The 20797-nt window shown below is 44.8% G+C and overlaps 1 protein-coding gene across 1 annotated transcript in view; it reads left to right on the forward strand.

Moving 5' to 3' along the window:
• The window catches only part of LOC144761755 (sodium-dependent glucose transporter 1-like), a 508885-nt gene that overhangs the window by 253593 nt on the left and 234495 nt on the right, over positions 1-20797 (forward strand). The window contains exon 3 of the mRNA XM_078647007.1: positions 13902-14018. Coding sequence (XP_078503133.1) covers positions 13902-14018 — 117 coding nt within the window. The remainder of the gene's footprint in view (positions 1-13901; positions 14019-20797) is intronic.

Raw genomic sequence — 20797 nt, forward strand, 5'->3', positions numbered from 1 at the left:
GATTAAAATCTCATGAATGTATACCTCTGTACACCCATTCAGACTCGAGAAAATGCAAAGTAGACAAACACAACAAGTAATTGTGTATACTGACAATACGTGTAACTGCCTCAAATGTTATTATTCCTAAAATAATTACTCCGCTGGAATATGGGCATGTTATATAAAATGAAATATATGACCATAATTAATCATATGGAGAATAAGGCAGCCCAAAGTGTCTAGCTTTAGAGATTTAAGGAAAATCTCAGTACAAACTTATTTGGAATTCACCTACTCATAGTAAGACTCAGAATTAGTATCTACAAAGTGTCTTGTACATCATACTGATAAGCTCGTGAATACAGCTTATTCTAAGGACGAATTAACGATGGTTCCAGTGGCAATGGACAGGGGATGTGAAATGGAACAACGCAAATGGTATAACACATCTCCTAATGAACAACTAACATTTCCAGTGTGGTATCCCAACTCTGCCAACACTGTGGCTGGATAGGTGTGGTTCATAATGAGACCCGGGGTATGTTATCATTCAGACCCAAGACGTCCGTCTTGAGTTTGTAAATCCAACGTTGCTCTCTGAAGAAAAGGAAATGTGACACATCCGTCACGTGTGGTGGAATGAATGGTCGCTCAAGGACAACCCATTTCATTTCATCAGCCTTATGTTTGTGTTCCAGGAAATGATTCGTTAGGCGGGTAGATTGTTTATTGCACCGGATGGTGCTTTTATGCTCACTTATACGGAGCTTGATCTTCCTGGTAGTGTGTCCAATATAGATCAGTTTACAGGGGCATGTAATCATATAAATCAATTTATCTGAATTACAGTTAGTGTGGGTGTTTAAGCGCCACGGCCTTGCTGTACCTATATCTACTGTCAAAGTTTTGCTTGTTTGTGGGCAAACCGCGCATCCTCCGCACGGATAATGGCCTCGTACTGGTTCGGTGTTCCAAAGGGTATTTGAATCTTTTTTCGGATAATGCCTGGGTCTCGTGTGTACCAGGTTATCCCGAATGCTAGAGCCTCGTTTGAAGGCGAAAAGAGGGCGCGGGATAGCCCCCGCTGCTGTGTTCAATATCTTCCAATGTCTGAGGATGATTTTCTTCACTTCGTTGGAACGGGTATTGAACGTATGTACCATGGTCATCCGGTCGGTGGATGTCTGTATGCTCTTAGGTTCTAAAAGCGACTCTCGATTATTGTTGGCAGCTCTTTTACAGGCACGCCGGACCAGGTGGTTAGGGTAGTGTCGTTCTCTTAGCTGGGCTGTCAGATCTTTGGCATGCTGCTGGTAAAGGGTCTTGGAGGAACAGTTCCTTCGGACTCTTAAGAACTGGCCTACTGGGAGATTATCCCGAAGTGCCTTCGGATGGAAACTGTGGTAGGACAGCAAAGAGTTGCGGGACATTGGTTTGCGATAGAGTTCACTGTGCAGGCCTCCTGTTCCTGCCTGGATCAAAATGTCCAAAAATGGAAGTTTTTCCTTGCTTGAATCCATTGTAAAATTCAGAAATTGATTTTGTGAGTTGAGCCACGTGTGGAACAGTCCTACTTCTGTGGCAGAGCCTCTCCAGATGATTAAAACGTCATCGATATATCTTCTCCAAAGTAGCACACGATGGAGAAAAGGGTTGCTCTGGTGGAGAACATGATCTTGCTCAAACTGGTGCATATATAGGTTGGCTAGACTCGGGGCAAACACACTCCCCATCGAGGTCCCGGAGACCTGTAGAAAAAGTTCATCTTCATATTGGAAAAAATTCTCCGTCATGGCCAACCTTGCGCATTCCATGATGAAACTCACTGGTGTAATTGTGTTCAGTTCTCTTGATTCAAGGAGTGCCCTTACACAATCTAGTGTCTCCTGTTGCGGAATGCATGTATACAAGGACTCGACATCGAAACTGACCAAGAGGTCAGTCTCAATGTCGAATTCTACTTCTGACAGTAGTCTCAAAACGTCACTGGTATCTTTCAGATAGGTCGGAGTCTCTGCGACGATTGGTTTCAGAAAGAAATCCACAAAAGTGGATAGAGGCTCTAGAAGGGAGCCTATTCCTGATATAATTGGTCGTCCTGGGGGTGGCCTCTTCTCCTTGTGTATTTTAGGTAGGCAGTAGAAGTAAGGTATTACAGGATATGGGGTATTCAAATATCTCGCCTCTAAGGGTGTGACCCAGCCTTCACTCAATGCTTCTTCAATGAGACATTTAATCTCATTGGATAACCTTGTCGTGGGATCTTCAGTGAGTCGGCGGTAAGCTCTGGTATCATTGAGCTGTCTGCGATACTCAGTTCGATAGGCATCTGTGTCCATCAACACAATTGCCCCACCCTTGTCAGCAGGTTTGACTGTCAAGGATGCATCTTTAGCTAGTTCCATCAGGGCTGTTTTCTCAGCTCTCGTAACATTCTGATAAGGGCTCCGCATCTGTTGGTTTAAATTATTGATGTCATGAGTTACTGCTTGTTCAAAAGCAATCACTCTTGCTGGAACTTGATGACTCATGGGTGTGTATGTGGATTTAGGTCTAAGGCCAGTGTTGCGATCCGAAAGTTCGGTATTCTCTACCTCTTGATTGGTGTTAAAAAAGAAGTGGAGACGTATCTTCCTGTATCTTCCTGTAGAACTGCTCCAATTCTCGTCTTAGTGTGAATGGGTCACAAATGTTGGTGGGAACAAAACCTAATCCTTTCTTCAGGACGGAATTCTCATTTGTTGTTAATGTGCGGGTGCTCAAATTGACCACTAGGTCGCTGTCCCTGTCCTCGATGGGTTTGTCTGTGGTTGCCCTGTGTGTGCTGGATTGGTTTCTGGTGCCCAGTGTACTCCCTGTTGTCCTCTCCTTCTCCCGCGGGTCCTGCCACGGCCCTGCCATAAAAAAGACTGATCCGGGTAGAATTGTGGGAAATTGGGCATAGGGTAACCCATTGGAGGTGGACCCATGGGTGGTTGATGATATCCCCAAGGGGCAGGGGGCCACCATTGGCCCACATTTGGGGCAAAAGTATTGAAACGTCGCCCTCTATTAGATCTCCTTTGGTTGCTCCTCCCTCTCCCTCTACCAGGCGTCCCTGTGTTTGTGTTGTTTGCATCACTCGAATCTGAGTCTGAGCCAGAAGAGGAATAGTTAGAACCATATCTTTTGCCTCTAGGGTTGAAATCTGGAGCCACGTAGGAGTCACTAGTATAAGGATAGGCTGCTTCCATGGAGAAACGAGCCAAATCTTTCTTGAATTTGTCAATTTTACTCATTAAGATGTTATCTCTATAATCCTTGTTAGTTTTGTTGGTCTCATCCATGTGCTTCTTGAAAATCACAGGTCTAATTGCGGCATTGATCTGGCCTTCAAGAACTTGGATTTCAATCAGCACCGCATCGGCTGCTTTTTTAGCCGTCTTAATTATTAAGATCAACCAATCCCGCGTGCAACGCCAGGCTATTAGTGACCAATTCCGTAGGAATTCTTTGTCAGTGAGAAAAAGTCTCGGTGTGTTGGCCACAATTAAGCCCGACGGTGCACACTTGCCCTGCAGGTATTCATTCATAATCACTCCATGTAGAGAGATGCGGGAGTGGTTCTTCTTCAAATTAAGCATAGTGACCCAGTCATCCTCGGTGGTGGTGGATTTCGTGGGTAAATCATCAAGAATGCTAGGGTTGTCATTAATGATGTTATTAAGATCCTCATCATCGAATGCTAACCCACCAAAGTCAGCCATCGCAGTGTCAGGACAAGAGGAGCCAGAAGCAAATAAACCAAGTGAGCGAAAAAATGCAACTTGCCTATTTTTTGAGGCGCTGCGAATTTAAAAGACCCGCAGCCGAGGCTGCTCAAATCACTGAAAAAACAACTGTTATAGAAGGGTCAAGGGGACAATCTTTACCGACCTCTCTAGTCCACACCCCCAACTGAATCATAAATAACAACAAAAAAAACTAAGGAGAAGAGGCCACCCCCAGGACGACCAATTATATCAGGAATAGGCTCCCTTCTAGAGCCTCTATCCACTTTCTTTCTGAAACCAATCGTCGCAGAGACTCCGACCTATCTGAAAGATACCAGTGACGTTTTGATACTACTGTCAGAAGTAGAATTCGACATTGAGACTGACCTCTTGGTCAGTTTCGATGTCGAGTCCTTGTATACATGCATTCCGCAACAGGAGACACTAGATTGTATAAGGGCACTCCTTGAATCAAGAGAACTGAACACAATTACACCAGTGGGTTTCATCATGGAATGCGCAAGGTTGGCCATGACGGAGAATTTTTTCCAATATGAAGATGAACTTTTTCTACAGGTCTCCGGGACCTCGATGGGGAGTGTGTTTGCCCCGAGTCTAGCCAACCTATATATGCACCAGTTTGAGCAAGATCATGTTCTCCACCAGAGCAACCCTTTTCTCCATCGTGTGCTACTTTGGAGAAGATATATCGATGATGTTTTAGTCATCTGGAGAGGCTCTGCCACAGAAGTAGGACTGTTCCACACGTGGCTCAACTCACGAAATCAATTTCTGAATTTTACAATGGATTCAAGCAAGGAAAAACTTCCATTTTTGGACATTTTGATCCAGGGAGGAACAGGAGGCCTGCACAGTGAACTCTATCGCAAACCAATGTCCCGCAACTCTTTGCTGTCCTACCACAGTTTCCATCCGAAGGCACTTCGGGATAATCTCCAAGTAGGCCAGTTCTTAAGAGTCCGAAGGAACTGTTCCTCCAAGACCCTTTACCAGCAGCATGCCAAAGATCTGACAGCCCAGCTAAGAGAACGACACTACCCTAACCACCTGGTCCGGCGTGCCTGTAAAAGAGCTGCCAACAATAATCGAGAGTCGCTTTTAGAACCTAAGAGCATACAGACATCCACTGACCGGATGACCATGGTACATACGTTCAATACCCGTTCCAACGAAGTGAAGAAAATCATCCTCAGACATTGGAAGATATTGAACACAGCAGCGGGGGCTATCCCGCGCCCTCTTTTCGCCTTCAAACGAGGCTCTAGCATTCGGGATAACCTGGTACACACGAGACCCAGGCATTATCCGGAAAAAGATTCAAATACCCTTTGGAACACCGAACCAGTACGAGGCCATTATCCGTGCGGAGGATGCGCGGTTTGCCCACAAAGAAGCAAAACTTTGACAGTAGATATAGGTACAGCAAGGCCGTGGCGCTTAAACACCCACACTAACTGTAATTCAGATAAATTGATTTATATGATTACATGCCCCTGTAAACTGATCTATATTGGACACACTACCAGGAAGATCAAGCTCCGTATAAGTGAGCATAAAAGCACCATCCGGTGCAATAAACAATCTACCCGCCTAACGAATCATTTCCTGGAACACAAACATAAGGCTGATGAAATGAAATGGGTTGTCCTTGAGCGACCATTCATTCCACCACACGTGACGGATGTGTCACATTTCCTTTTCTTCAGAGAGCAACGTTGGATTTACAAACTCAAGACGGACATCTTGGGTCTGAATGATAACATACCCTGGGTCTCATTATGAACCACACCTATCCAGCCACAGTGTTGGCAGAGTTGGGATACCACACTGGAAATGTTAGTTGTTCATTAGGAGATGTGTTATACCATTTGCGTTGTTCCATTTCACATCCCCTGTCCATTGCCACTGGAACCATCGTTAATTCGTCCTTAGAATAAGCTGTATTCACGAGCTTATCAGTATGATGTACAAGACACTTTGTAGCTACTAATTCTGAGTCTTACTATGAGTAGGTGAATTCCAAATAAGTTTGTACTGAGATTTTCCTTAAATCTCTAAAGCTAGACACTTTGGGCTGCCTTATTCTCCATATGATTAATTATGGTCATATATTTCATTTTATATAACATGCCCATATTCCAGCGGAGTAATTATCTTAGGAATAATAACATTTGAGGCAGTTACACGTATTGTCAGTATACACAATTACTTGTTGTGTTTGTCTACTTTGCATTTTCTCGAGTCTGAATGGGTGTACAGAGGTATACATTCATGAGATTTTATTCACGCCTCTGTTCCCCCTTGTCTGATTAGCCATTTTTGAGCCTTGTTGCACAGGCGCTTAGGTGTCTGACACTCGATCGAGATGTTGAGACCGGCCTCTGTCGACTCCGGTAGTGAATCTTGACTTGCGCAGGCGCGGTGGTTCTCTGCCTTCGGCGACCAGTGGTGCAATGTTTTGCCTCCACCACGCATGCGTTATGGACTACACACTTCGCCACATGCTCACGCATGTGCGAAGCATTGCCAGCTGAGTGACCCGGGTAGTTAGGCATCGGCCCCTGGTCCTAGGGCGCATGCGCGAGACAGTAACATTTCCCTCGCGCCATGCGTGTGGTTACCAGAGACGCACTGCGCCTGTGCTATGGATGTACTGCAGGTGTGTTGTATTAACGAGATAATCACCAATCGACGTTGGTATATAAGCTCCGTGTTTCCTGTCCGTCGGCGCCTCCCCTTCGGTTCCGGTCACACTTGGAGGTACCGACGGACAGGTAAGGACTTTGTGGTCTCGTTTCCTTGTGCTATGGGCAATTCGTGTGACTTTTTCATGAGGCCACGTTCCCTTGATGATTACTCGCTTCCCATTAAGGTATGACTGAGCAGAGCAGACCCTTTTTTTGCGCTGCATAATTACCCGTTATAGTTGGAGAGTGGAGGGCATTTCCTGTCCCTCCCTCCCCTTGGCTGTTACTTCAACCGGGCGGGGGTCGAGACAACTGTGGTAGCCCCCCCCCCGTTTCTTTCTATTATTCATTAGTTCACGAATTTTAGTTTAAGTAGCTGTTCACCAGCATATTTATCCGGGATACTTAACATCAAATGCCATTATCGAGGGTGACCCTGCCATTTCACGTCATCGATTGGTTGGGACATGGAGCCTTTATTGAAAAAACAAGTTTTATGAGTGTTTTTTACGATAACATCACATACACAAAGTTTGACACATATCATATCTGAATCTGTCTTTCTCCGTATGTCTCATAGAGCGGGGCCTCTCTATCCGAGCCGTTGCCGGGTGAGGTGAGGCTTGATTCCCACACAGCGCTGGGTGAGTCTTTCTTTTTCCTAAATATTCTATTTTTCAGATTATCTGATCATGACTTCACCTAAGTCATTTGTCTGACTGGCCTACATTGAGCAGTCGTGAGAAGTGTTTCTATGCCACGAGAACTTGATTTCTACACTTTTTTGATGTACAATTATGTATATTGCTTGCCAGATTAGTCTTTTCTCTTTATTTTCCACAGGAAAGGATTGGTCTCTGCATGGTTTATCTCCCAGATACGGTAGGGTGGCTGACCTAGCCACATGATTCAACTTACCTCTAAACCGTGCCATATCAGTTTGTTCTGATTCCCTATTTTTCCACACACTGAATATAATAGATGTTGCAGTAGCCTTTTTATAGATTGGCCCTGACGAATGCCTGTAAAATAATACACTAAAGGCAGAAACATGTTGGCCTAATTCCTAGATGCTTACTTTACAGTGATATTGTCACACTGTTGTCACATCTGTTTTAATCTGACGTCCAGGGAGATATCAATAAAAAAAAATTCTACCTTGACCGCCATTTTAATCACGCACTTTTTCTTGAGCACTGCACCCTATCAGTACCACTCGCAGTGAGGACTCATCTTCTTTCAGTATGGGAACTATTGGTACCAAGCTAGTACATATGAGCTTGGCCATATGAGTACCTGCTGATAAGGTCCTAGATGACGAGGTTCCGCCATATGGGTGGGCTGATAGGACTCTTTCATTACTGATGGACCCTCACCGTTAGTCGTGACGGTGGTGTAGGTCATTTTCCCGTGGTCACTTCTCTTTCTTCTAACAGACCTCTTAGTTCTTTTTGTTGTTATCTATTTTAAAACTTTACATTTTGCTATTTTTATTATGTGTGTATTCTTTGATGGCTCGTGGTAACCGAATAAAGTATTATTACTACTACTACTACTATATATTTAGATATATTCAAGGTACATCGATGCGCAGTTAGGAATAGAAAATCTAGAAAATCTTTACTTTGCTATCAGCATTGACCTTTTAAAAAAACGTCCGTTGATATTATGTCCTCGAAATTCTTGTGCCACGATATTCAGTAATATAACAAAAAATGCTACATTAAATAGTATGCTCCCCCTCCCACCAGTGAGCTGAAAAGTCCTGTGGCATCTTTCTCACTTTCCTCCCACCCATTCACACACATTTTCACTACCTCTAAGTGAGTGGGCATTTACCCTCATGTTAGCTGTCAAATGTTCTAAAATATTTCTCCAAGTTCTGAATCATTTTTTTTCAGAGAATACCTCACCATCGAACCTTTTCCCAATTTGCTTCAGACTGTATATGCACTTGACTTGCCAGCTATCCTAGCACTGTCTCAAAATTCATTCTCAAGCATGAATTTGTATTGTAACATACGTTGTCTGTCACTTAAGGCTACTTCAAAGAAGTAGTATTCACCGTCTTAAAATAGCTTTGTTTTCCAAAGTTTTGTACTAAATAATTATTTGGGCATTAAAATAGAAAAGTGTATTTGTAGCACAGGCTACCTATCCCAAATATTTTCAATCACATGGACTACATTTTTGGTATCATTCGGGGTTATCGTTTTAAGTTATCAAAGAAAACTATCTCTTAAAGATATTTTGACCACTATTCTTTTAGAAAAGTGACCTTTAATGAACATTCTATGATACTTAAAGAAATGAATTTGCACAATGCCTATGCATTGACGTTATTTATGTACATTTTGTTAATTTACAGTTATTGGCATATTTAAGCAAGCTCTTAATCACATGTGCAATGTAGCTGGATTTTCAAAGAATACAAACTTTTATCTGTATTCCGACGTTTGTCAGAGGAATTCAGAAAAAGCATATGTTTCCACATAGTTGTAGTGACGGCTGTTGAACTGATTCACAAAACTGTCCATCCTCACCATGTGTTCTTTCGATATCCTATACAAGAGAAGTCTGGGCACTGCATAGTTTGCACATGCCCTGGGTCAATGTTTAGGGCTCGCCTAACGCTGTACTTTCGCTGTCTGTTGTGAGACCTTTTGTTTTCACAATAGTTGGCTTAAAGACTGCTGATTACTTACCATTGATTGGCTTTATTGTCCCTCCCACATGCTTGCTTCTTATTGGTCAGCTGCCATAAGCTTCCTTCCTCTTTGTGTGTTTGATCCTCCCCTGGAGCACGGACGCATTACTTGTGCCCTTCCACCTCTCATTTTGTAGGTGCTACCTTTTCCTTTATGATTAAGTACTCCATGAGAGTGGGTGTTTTTTACCTGTCTCCCACGTGTACTTCTCCCTCTCCATATCACTCCCAAATGCTGACAGTCTGCTCTCTGTCTGCTTGCCCACAGCCCCTCCTGAAAACACCTACATTGCTCATGTTCCCCCTACTGGCTCTCTCTCTTCTGTCATGCCCCCACTGCACCTGCCCTTCCTCCATTATTCGTGTTGACCTCCCACCCGCCCTCTGTCCACTGCCTATGTTGCCCTAACCCGCTCGCCCACCAATGCCCATGTTCACCCCACCTGCTCTCCCTTCATTGTCCATGCTGCGCCAATCCACCCTCCCTCAGTTATCTGTGTTACCCTCCACCCACCACCCCCTTGTTCTCCGTATTGACCCCCAACACACCCTCCACTCTGATGGTTGTGTTGCCTATCCATTTTCTGTGTTGCCACTGCACTCTGTTGTCCATGTCTCAACCCCTCACCTGCCCTCTCTCTGTTGCACATGTTAGCCATAACCCGCTCTACCTCCATTGTCTATGCTGTGCCTGCTCCTCCGTTGTCTGTTTTGCTCCTCCACCCACAATAACAAAAAAAAAGCACTATAACGCTGGCGCTGCTGGCGCTGCTGGCGCTGCTGGCACTGCTGGCCCCATCATATCACTTTTTTCCCACACCCTGCATTGTCTGTGCTGCCCTCCATGCCCATCCTTCCTCCCTCATGTTGTCTCTCTTCCTGTCCTACCTCTAACAAAAATAAAAGCACAATTTCGTATTGCTTTATTTTCTTTTTACTTTCAGTCATTCTGCCCTGCAGCCGTGCTGCTGTGTGACATGGCTAAACAACTTTGACAAAGCCAATACCTCTCACAGTCACAGGAGAGAATTACTCTATATTTTTCCATCTTAGATAAGTTTAGTGAAGATGTAGATAGTGTCACTTAAATTGCCAGGTGACAGGTCAGGGGTCAGGTATCATCAAGGGAGGTCGAGGAAGCGGCCTTGTCGAAATCATGATCATTTCGATATAATTAACAGACTGGATGATGTAGTGACCATCGAGGTAGCAACACAGAACCATTGTTGGATGTTGTTTTACAGGGAGTATCTCAACAATTCTACACATTAGGCCGTCTTCAACTGTAAGAGTCAGATTGGTAGCATGAGCCCGACAAGAAGCGCCACAGCCCGGGAACCCGCATAATGCTGGTTAAGAGGATCATCATGAGGGAGGTTGGCGCGGTGAGTGCAGGGGATGGGACAGGTGTGAATAGTGAATACTGATGGTGATGGTTTGGCACAGATGTATTGAGGGGTTGTATTGTGCGAGTGGCGATATCTGAGGGTTACTGTTTTGCTTGTCCGTGTTTTGCCTACGTTATAATCCCTAGTTAAGTCCTTAGGACTTAGGAGAGCACTTTCAGAACCAAATTGGGGCGATGTGACTTGCGGGCACCCGAATACTGTTTATGGAGCGGAGAACCATACATCATCAGGCTGGGTAAGACCAGGGCGGGCAGGCGAAGACAATGGGAGCATTGCCTGATCCAGAGGATGTGCGCTCAGCTCATGAATGGGTAGGGTAACTAAGCTCATTGAAGCAAGCAAGGCTGAACAAGGCTCTAGCAGGCGTCGGCAAGAGGCCTCATGTAACATACAGAGCTGCTGTGCTGTGCATGTACGGTCAGTGGTAATGGTCGGATTGGAATCTCCAGACCACCACCACTGCGCGACACCCGCCAACTGTTTGTGACAATCATCATTAATTGATTTGGTGCGGGGGCGGAAAAACATACTCACCTCCTGCTTTTGGTGGCAGACACAGGGGGGCTATGTTGGCGGGCTAGACAGTAGGATAATTAAATTATGGCCGCTCCGGTCTCTGCTCCTCTCATCACTGCAGTCACGGGCAGTTTTAATTGCTCAATGCGCACGCAGGAATTACATCAGCCGCACCCTAGAGAGGCGCGCAGACGCGGCAGAGGAGGGAGACAGGGCATATTTCTGCCCGCTGCGCACAGGCACCTCCTCCTCCTCCTGAAACGTTTGTTTAGGTTGCACGCACTTGCAGTGCACACCGGTCAATCAGGCTTGCTGCTGGCGCTAGTAGTATAGTATTCAGGCCTACTTGTAAGTCTGAGACTGAGAGTCTCTCAGACACGAGTCACACGACACCTGGTGACTTCTCTCTGACTGAAGTGAGTGACGCTGTGACGGTCGGACTGACAATCGCCCCCCATAGCCACAAAAGCGGCTCCCTGTTGGAAAACCGGCCCCACCCCATTCAGCCTACCGGTGGATTGCCCGGTGCCCGAAAGCACCAGTCCCACCCTGCTTTAATACCCTCTCCATTACCCACTGAAAGACAGATGCCGCAGATACTAGTCCAAACGGGATCGAAACAAATCAAAAAGTCACAAAAGGAGTTATAAAAGAAGTATAATTTCTGGAAGATTCTGCAAGCTCAATCTGATGATAGGCTGATGCCAAATCGATAGTGCTAAAAACCTTTGCACCACCCAACAAAGTCAACAGATCTGAGATATTTGGTAGTGGGTAGCGATCAGCCTCAACACACTTATTGAGTTTCCTCAAGTCAATACATAAGCGTGGAGAGCCGTTGGACTTGCGAGCTGCGACCACCGGAGCAAGCCAAGCAGTGTCAGTGACTTCTTCAATAATTCCCCCTTTTTTAAGTTTATCTCATTCTTTTTCCATTTCATCTCTCACAGCTAAGGGTTCACTCCTAGCTTTGCAGCTGTAGGGTTGTGAATTGGTACATATGGGGATATATCATTTGAAATCCTTAAGACAACCAAGACCATCCCTAAATATTCTTGGAAATTTCTGTTTGATACGATTTACCAAAGTGACATCTGAACTTAAAGTTTATCATATTGATCTGGTCATTCAGCTTTGTGGGAGTAGGAGAACATCAAGCATGACATTCAAATCTTCTTGATGGAACCAGCTGATTATGCTGTCTCCTTATTTTGAAACATAAATCTTGCCAGAGGCATATCACCCGTTGTATTCAATAGACCCATGAAGTAACCAAGTAATGGAATTGTCTCTCCAACATACGCCAAAGGGCGTATATCAGGTTTTATCAGGCAAATCTTCTGAGATAATTTACTTTGATAGAAGCCTCTTGAGACTATGGTAAACTTAGCCCCAGAATCAAAGAGTGCATTGGTGGATTCACCTTCCACCTGAAGTGCATCAAGCGGGCAAGATTTATGTTCTGGTGTTCAACAAACTTGGACTACAATTTGCCCACAGACTAAGTCCTCTTCAAACATTTCTTCCTCTACACACTTGACCAAAGAAGAAGACATTTTGCTTTTGCAAACATTTGAAAAATGTCCTTTCCTCTTACACTTTGAAAATGCACTTCACAACAGGCAACAGGTAGGAAACAGGCAACGGCGGATTTGAAAAATGCATTGAGATTAAAATGATCAGTAGTATTGATCCAATGTAACCAGGTCCGAAAATGTCTTTAAAATCACAAAGATGCCACTAAAACACTCACAAAGGCACCAGAGTGAATATCTTGAAAACGGAAAGGCACAATCTGGCAGAGTTAAATTACATGCTGTGGGCTAAATTAAAAAGTACGAACCCGCACCGAGAAACAACCTCTAGACCCAGTATAGAAAAAAGAATGCGGTGTGAAAGTGCGGCAAAGCTCCATGCCCCAGTTGAAATTGAATGTTCCAGACCCAATTGAAATAGCTTAGTTTTAACAAGACTGCCAGATGAATGTTAAGTAAAAGTGCGAATTAAGTTATAATTAGGGATGAGTCCAGAGCAATTGACAGAAGGACTCCCAATCCCCTGAAAAGTAACAAAAGTACAGTACCTTGAAAATAGCACCAAGTTCATGTAATGGGTAGAAAGTTGGGGCTGGTGAGTCCCTCTTCCTTTCAGCTGCCAACTACGCCATTGTAAGATCCTTAAACAGCTGAGAGGGATCACACAGGACACAGGTAACAATTGTAAAATTGTTCTATTTAATCCAAGGAAAGAGAGACACATCCAAGCCACAGCCTAGTCAGGTAACAGCTCTCTTACATTTAAAAGAACACATTCTAAAACTCCAAGATTGCACAGAACCATAAGTGTGATGTCATAGTTGCCATGACATCTTTATGTCTTGAACAAACCTTTTTCAAGATACCACAATATGCATAACAAGTAACATGTTTTCTCAAGTCTTAGGGAGCCTCTGAAACCTTTGTCTTCCTTTAGGGAACGGCATTTAATTGTATTGCTTTGTTTTGCCATGCCCAAGGCCCCTTTTGTTGGTGGAGGTTGAGTCCAGAATGCTGATAAAGTCTTATTCTCGTCAATTTTTCCCTCTAGGTTTGCAGTAGAGTGGACTTTTTTTCTAAATGATTTATTCAACCATAGCTCCTTAGAACTGTTATTAGCAGCTGTGTTTCCCTATTTTACCTATGCTGATTTTTATTTTAGTTTGCTTTCCTAAGACCAAGTTTTTATTTGCATTCCAAAAAACTGTCACTTAGGAAAAGAACATTATGCAGACTTGCCAACATGTAGAATTGCCTTTGTTTTAATACATACTGATTTTGTTTTCTTGTAGGTTTGGCAATGTTGATAACATCTCTTGGCCTTTATGGTATTCCATGGTGTAGGAAAGTTTTACTACTGACGGCTATGATGGCTGTTATTGGGATGTCCATGGGATACTTAGATACAGGTTGGCAAACAAACTTATTTCTTCCTTTTCACCTTTGTTATGTGTGCACCTCATTCTATCGCTCAGTGTTGAGTATGGGCACAGCTGCAGCCAAGGTCGATGCGAAGTGAAGGGAAATATTGGGGATCGATGTAGATGTTTGTATTGATGAATCTTTTGACAGACAGATTAATCCATGAGTCCTAAGCTGTCCCCATCTACCAAAACTGACGTGGATGCAAATGGGCATTCCACACACAGTCTCTAACACATGATACAGCACCATGACTCTGGGCACACAGTACTGCTGTTTCATGCATGCTTTACAGAGTTGTCTTCAATGTGCCTTTCAGCAGCAGACCACTGTTTGGAATTAAAGTGTATGGATCGCTTCAGAAGGTAAAGACAGACTGTAAGGGCCATATGTATCAAAATCCTCTTTTGCAATTCTCAAATAGTGATTTTTTGCGACTCCCTCTTTGAGAATCGCAAAATGCTATGTATGTAGGATTTGCAATAAATTTTGCAAATCCTACATATTCCTTAATTGCGAAACTCAAATTGCGATTCGCAATTAAGGAATACCTCCCCATTCATTCCTAAGGGCCTAGAGGCTCATGGGAATGAATGGGAAAACATTCTCAAGTTGCGATTAGCAATTAGCAAATCGCAAATTGAAAATGCAATTTCAAGGGTGCAAGGGTGTCAGAAGGACACCCTGTTGCACCCCTGAAATAAGCATGGGCGCACATGTTGCGCACATACATGCCTTTAGGGTATGTGCTTCACATTGCACTTTGAAAAATGCAAAAAAGTGCATTTTTCAAAGAAATTGCAAATTACCACCAACTTGAAGTTGGTGGTAGTTTGCGATTCCATAAGGCCAAATTGCGCTTTTTTGGTGCTTCTTACATTGCATTTAAGGAATCGAAAAATTTGCGATTCCTTAAATGCAATCGCAAAATAAGGACTCGCAAATTTTGCGATTCCTTATTTTGCACGCAGATTTGCCTTCATACATACCACTTAGCAAAATTGCGATCGTAAACGCCGAAATTCTGCAAATTTTGGTGTTTGCGATCGCGATTTTGCTTGATACATATGGCCCAAAATGTTGTAACCCCTTGCAGAAATGTAGGTTTTGTTTTAAGCTACAATAGCAGCATAGCAGCAGTAATGCAATACGTGATTATATTAGCAATCAAAAAAAGTTCATTTGTGATGATTTACTGCACATTTATGATGACAGAACCAATGAGGAGAGTGTTGCTCTGAATCGGGGCGATCAGAGGCCAAACCCCTCAGTGGTGTGGATCCATTATAAAAAGTGCACCCTTATCATTTTGATGTGGTTAACCTGCTAATAAAATAGGTCACCCAGTAGGAAATAGGCTACAATGTTGCCCACTTTAGAGTGTGGGATACATCGATTTGGTAACTTAGCTGCAAGCAATGTTTTCGGGGGAACTATATCCAATTTAAAGTTTTCTTTACCCTCAAAAGTTTTTGAACTTGTCACATAGTTTCTACCACTCCTTGGCACATAGTTCATCTTTGATTACCGACAGCTAAAGAGCTGGTACTGCTTTGTTTTGTGTTTGTTATATTGTCTTATTCCCAATATCACACAAAAGGTGATTTTAGGAATGCTTGCCATTTGTCTAACCACTGGCCATCGCCCGAGTAGCGTTCTAGCCTGTCGTTCTGATTAGCAGGCTGTGGGCCTGCTAATCAGACCCACAGCCTGCTGTTCTCTCTCTAAATTCATATCCATGTACTATAGGTACATCACCAATTTGGTACTGGACACCTTATCAGCCCCTGTACAGTGCACTATAGGTGCCCAGGGCATAGATGCATCCAACCCCTACCAGGGGCTGCAGCATATCTTTTGCCACCCCTGGCTGGCCCTTCAAATCGACACAACTGGCTGATCACTCAGCTGGGGCAAAGTGGTGTACTCACCCCTTGCTTAGATATAGTATACCTATGTCTAAACCTATATCTGGACACATATGCACCTATAAGTCACTCCTATGGCCGGCCTTTACAATCCTGGAGGCAGAATGCTTGGTTTTATGTGAGATGGGGCTCTAGCATGAGCTGAGCCTGTCTGCAGAGTTCGGAACCATTTCCCTACTGCTGTTCCAGGGTATTGCCATACCATATACTCTTAAGTGCATTATAATCCTCGCGGTTATTGCTAACTTTGGTTTGGCTTTATCAAAACATGTCGTGTAAGGTGTCATACACTTTGGAATACTACCCCCTCACTAGTTCTGGCGACAGGGGTAGCATTTCACCCTTCTAGCGGAAGAAGACATGTTACTTTACTTAAACGCGGTTAAATCTAACCAGATCCTCAGCATCACAAAATGGATGCTGCTGCCCCGACACAAGTCTGACCTCCTGCTGCTGATCGAAACTTGGTAGGGGAGGCTTGGACAAAGGGTTTCCTATCACAGGGAGGTGCTACACCACCCCAGACAGGAGATAGCGGATTGGAGCAGGGAGGGTTGAAAGAAACTAGACACTGCCTGGGGCACACAAGGTGTCCCATGCAAAATCCAGTCAAACCGGTTCTGGGGCACTCCAGCCCCAGCTCTGGCGCGAAACTGGACAAAGGGAAAGGGGTGTAACCACCCTCTTCCTGGGTCCCACCCATCGGAGGGACCTAGCAGGTAATCCAGCCCCTTGATTTGGAATAAAGGTAGGAGCTGTGCCAATGCACCTCAGATTATCCTGACTGAAACTTATGAAACAAAGCTCTGGACCCTTCGACATCCCACTCGACGTGGAAGACTGAAGAATCTCCCTTGTGGTCAAGGACTGACCACCCTGTGTAAATAGGCACCATCCAGCGCCTCACCATTTGCATTGTTGCAGTTCTGCCAGAACTCGAGTGACAGAGATCAACAAGACCCAGCTTTCCTGACTTCCAGCAGCCCGATCCACAGTCCCAGCGAATCTGAGATCCGTGGAGGCAACGTGAAGCGGGGAGCTGGCCATCTTAGAATAACTACAAAGTGCTGACCGTGCAGCTCCCGAGGCTCCCTTGAAGCTGTGCATTGGGGTTTGAGAAGCCCCAGCCCTGAGCAGCTTTTGCACCGAAGATCTCCCCTCCACACTCACCGATTGCTGCGTGGGGCCCTTTTTGCACTTTTCTGCTCAACGCATTGGTCCGGTCGCTTGCCCGTTGGCTAGTGGCCCCAGTACCAATGAACCTTTAAATTTGCTCTGCTAATCTGGTTGCTCCAGACTGGCCCTCACTCCCCTGAAAAGGAGCAACCCCTCTGACCTTGCTGGTCCGAGAAAGCAGCAATCTTCCAATCCTGCGTGGGTTGCACTTGCCAAAGAGTGTTAACTCCGATCCGGAAGCCGACACCGCCGACAGCGAGAACCTTTGTGGGACAGCTCGTGATTCACTCCAGGACATCCTCGGTGCCCCAGAGTCCACGTGGCAGCGGAGACAAGCTTCTCGACAACCACCTGATTGAGCCCGACATCGCCTGGTTCCTTCCTGGTTCCTTCCTGTTCACTGGCTAGTGACCCAGACTCTGTCCCCTCTGCTTTCAGGTACTTTACATCCTCGATCCACCCTTGGATCCAACCGGAATCTTCTCTCCTGGCCGCCTGCAGCATCTTCATCTCCAGGCACCATAGAACTGCACGACGAAACCCGACACGATTTGGCACCTATGCACCCGCTTCCTGTGGGTGAGATAACTCATGAACGCCGGTGCTTCTTTAGTGATTTACACCTCTAGTGTCCTAGTTTAAAGTGTGGTCATTCTATTCTAGTCGGAAGACTCCTAAAACAGTAACTTTGTAACTTTTACGCACTATTGACTTTGCATTGGTGCATGCGTGTGCTTTTAGCGCTGCACCCGATTCCCGTGGGCTACTCCCGTCCTAACTGCTGTTAGTCCAGTGTTGTCCCGGCGATTCCCAAGGCCCCAGGCCTTATCACTGTTCATAAAGTGATACTTATACCACTTTTTTGATATATGCTTTGAGTGGCCACCGGCCTCATCCATTACCGTGCAACTTTCATATGTTAAACTGTGCTTTTGTTTAAACGCTTGTGCTTCTATACTCATAAAGAGTACAGGGGATTATTCTAGTAATAAATACATATATTTTTATAATATATAACTTTTGTGGTGTCCTGTCATTTGATATTACAGGATTGCATATGGTAAAACAGCTGGATTCACATGCCCTCTTGAGTTTAGCCTGAAGGCTGCTTAGTCCACGCTACCATTAGGATAGCTCGTCTTTTAAGGTTGACTTACAACCACCTCCATAAGGGATTGTTTGTACTGATACAAGGTGCCCACAGAATTGTGGACATCATACATCAGGCCAACTTCTCACATTGGTGGCAGCGGTGGGATTTGAGCTTGCTGTTGTTTTACCATTGCAATCTTTTTATCAAATTGAAAGATCACATTAAGTACCATAGGTACATATAAACAAAGCTTACATATTTAAGTTCTACTGAACTTAGTAGTTGTAGATTAAAGGGCTTAGCACACCCTTCCTAGAACTCACTAGCAAGGTACAATAGGAAAACACTTAGTGTAGGTAAGTGCACCACTTACACCTCACTAGAGTCATGTCTGGCACAGGTGAGAAACCCATTGCTCTACCTGTGGTAGTTGACCTTACCAAGGCACCTTCCAGCTATGACAAACTCAGCCATAAGGACTTGAGTGCCTTGTGCACTGCAAGGAGTCCGAAAAAGGGTCACAACCCTACCATTCCTGTCCTGATATCCATCCTGGAGAAGGATGATCTTGAGAAAGCTAGTGCAGTTCCCTCAGGGTCAGGAGAAGGAGTGAATCCCCCAGATACTGAGAGCACCACCCCAGAGGTAGAAGATGAGGAGGTGGACCCTGAATCAGAAGTTGAAGAGTCAGATCATGATCAAGGGGATAACCAGGTACCAGTTGGGAGGCTTAGCCAGATCAACTTGGACCTACATGGAAATGGAGAGGGCCAGCACCTCCCCAGATTCCATAGCAAAATACTCCCAGGCAATAGAAGAGAGAGATCTCCTTCCAGGTAATCTCACCTTTCTAGTGCCTCAAGGCAATCTCAAAGGGGAATGACTTCCCCCCAGAGAAAAGAGCAGGCCAGGATGAGAGCTGTCAAACTCCAGATAGAGAGGGAAGAGATAGCCCTGGCCCAAGCTAAACTTGCTTTAGCAAGGGAACAAAGACTGTGTGGGGAGATACCCACTGGTGGCTGCATTATTCCTAAAGAGAAAGAAAGGTCCTATGATAATAGAAACCTGACAAAGATTGTAGCCCCCTACAAGGAAGTGGATGACATCCACAAATGGATGACTGCTCTGGAGAGAGCCTGCATGGTACAGCAGGTTCCTCAAGAACAGTGTGCAGCAATCTTATGGACCTCCTTTTCTGAGAAAGGGAGAGACAAGCTCCTCACTGTTAGACCTGAGGATGCTAAAAACTACTCTGTCCTGAAGAGTGCTCTTATTGATGGGTTTGGCCTACCCACTGAGCAATACAGGTTGTTGTTCAGAGATACCCAAAAAGCTCAGACTCAGGACTGGACTGATTTTGTTGATTGTGCCACTAAGGCTCTAGAGGGTTGGCTGCAGGGAAGTAAAGTCTCAGACTATACAGGATTGTACAATCTTATAATGAGAGAACAGATCCTTAATAACTGTCAGAACCAGCTATTGCATCAACACCTTATTGACTCAGATCTGACCTCTCCCCAAGAATTGGGTAAGAAGGCAGACAAGTGGGTCAGAACAAGGGTTAAGCAGAAACCCCAGAACCATGGAGGTGATCAAAAGAAGGCAGACCAGAAGAGTGGGGATAAGAAAGAAAAAGAAAAAGACCAGAAGTCTTCTTCAGGCCCCCAAAATAATTCTAATAAGATGGGTGGTTCCTAGAATGGAAACAAGAAGAAGAAGAATGATGGCCCAAAGAAACCTTGGTGCAAGAACTGTAAGTCCACTTCTCACTGGGGAAGTGAGTGCACTAAGAAAAATCCAGTACCTGCCACTGCAGCCCCTAAGGCATCTGCACCCCCTAGTACAGTTAGCAGTGGTAGTGCACAACCCAAGGGAATAGTGGGGTTAACCCTGGGAACTGAGATGGAGTCTGGCCTAGTCAGAATCCCTACTCAGGCAGTTCTGCTATATGATGTGGACATGTCTGTGTCCACTCCTATGAGTCCCTATACTTTGGGCAACTATAGGCAGACGCCTTTGATTAATGAGAAACTGGCTCAGGCCTACAGGGACACATGCACCAGTGTCACTATGGTGACACCTAACTTTGTGGACCCTGGACAAATCATACTAGGTGAGAACTACCTAGTGACCAATGCTAGCAATTCCACTACTACACATAGTGTCGCTGTTGTTAAATTCGCCTGGGGAGGGGTAACTAGCCTCATGAAAGTTGTTGTGAGTGCAGACCTCCCAGTTGACTGTCTTTTGGGCAATGATCTTGAGGAATCCTTATGGTCAGAAGTGGAGTATAGGACTCATGCAGAAATGCTAGAGATTTCAGCACATGTCCTTGCTGTAACCAAGTCCCAGGCCAAGAAGTGCCTACCTGAACCTGTGGTGGATCTTGGAACAATAGACCAACCACAACCCAAGAGGAAGAGCAAGAGGGTTAAGGCAGTGCCTTCCCACTTGCCCCAGGTTGAGGATCAGCCCTCTCAATAATAATAATAATAATAATAATCCAAATTTGTAAAGCGCACAATCACCCGTAAGGGTCTCTAGGCGCTGGCGGCCGTCGGGAAGATTA

The sequence above is a fragment of the Lissotriton helveticus genome, chromosome 6, assembly GCF_964261635.1.
Source record: "Lissotriton helveticus chromosome 6, aLisHel1.1, whole genome shotgun sequence".
In the NCBI taxonomy this organism is placed as follows: domain Eukaryota; kingdom Metazoa; phylum Chordata; class Amphibia; order Caudata; family Salamandridae; genus Lissotriton; species Lissotriton helveticus.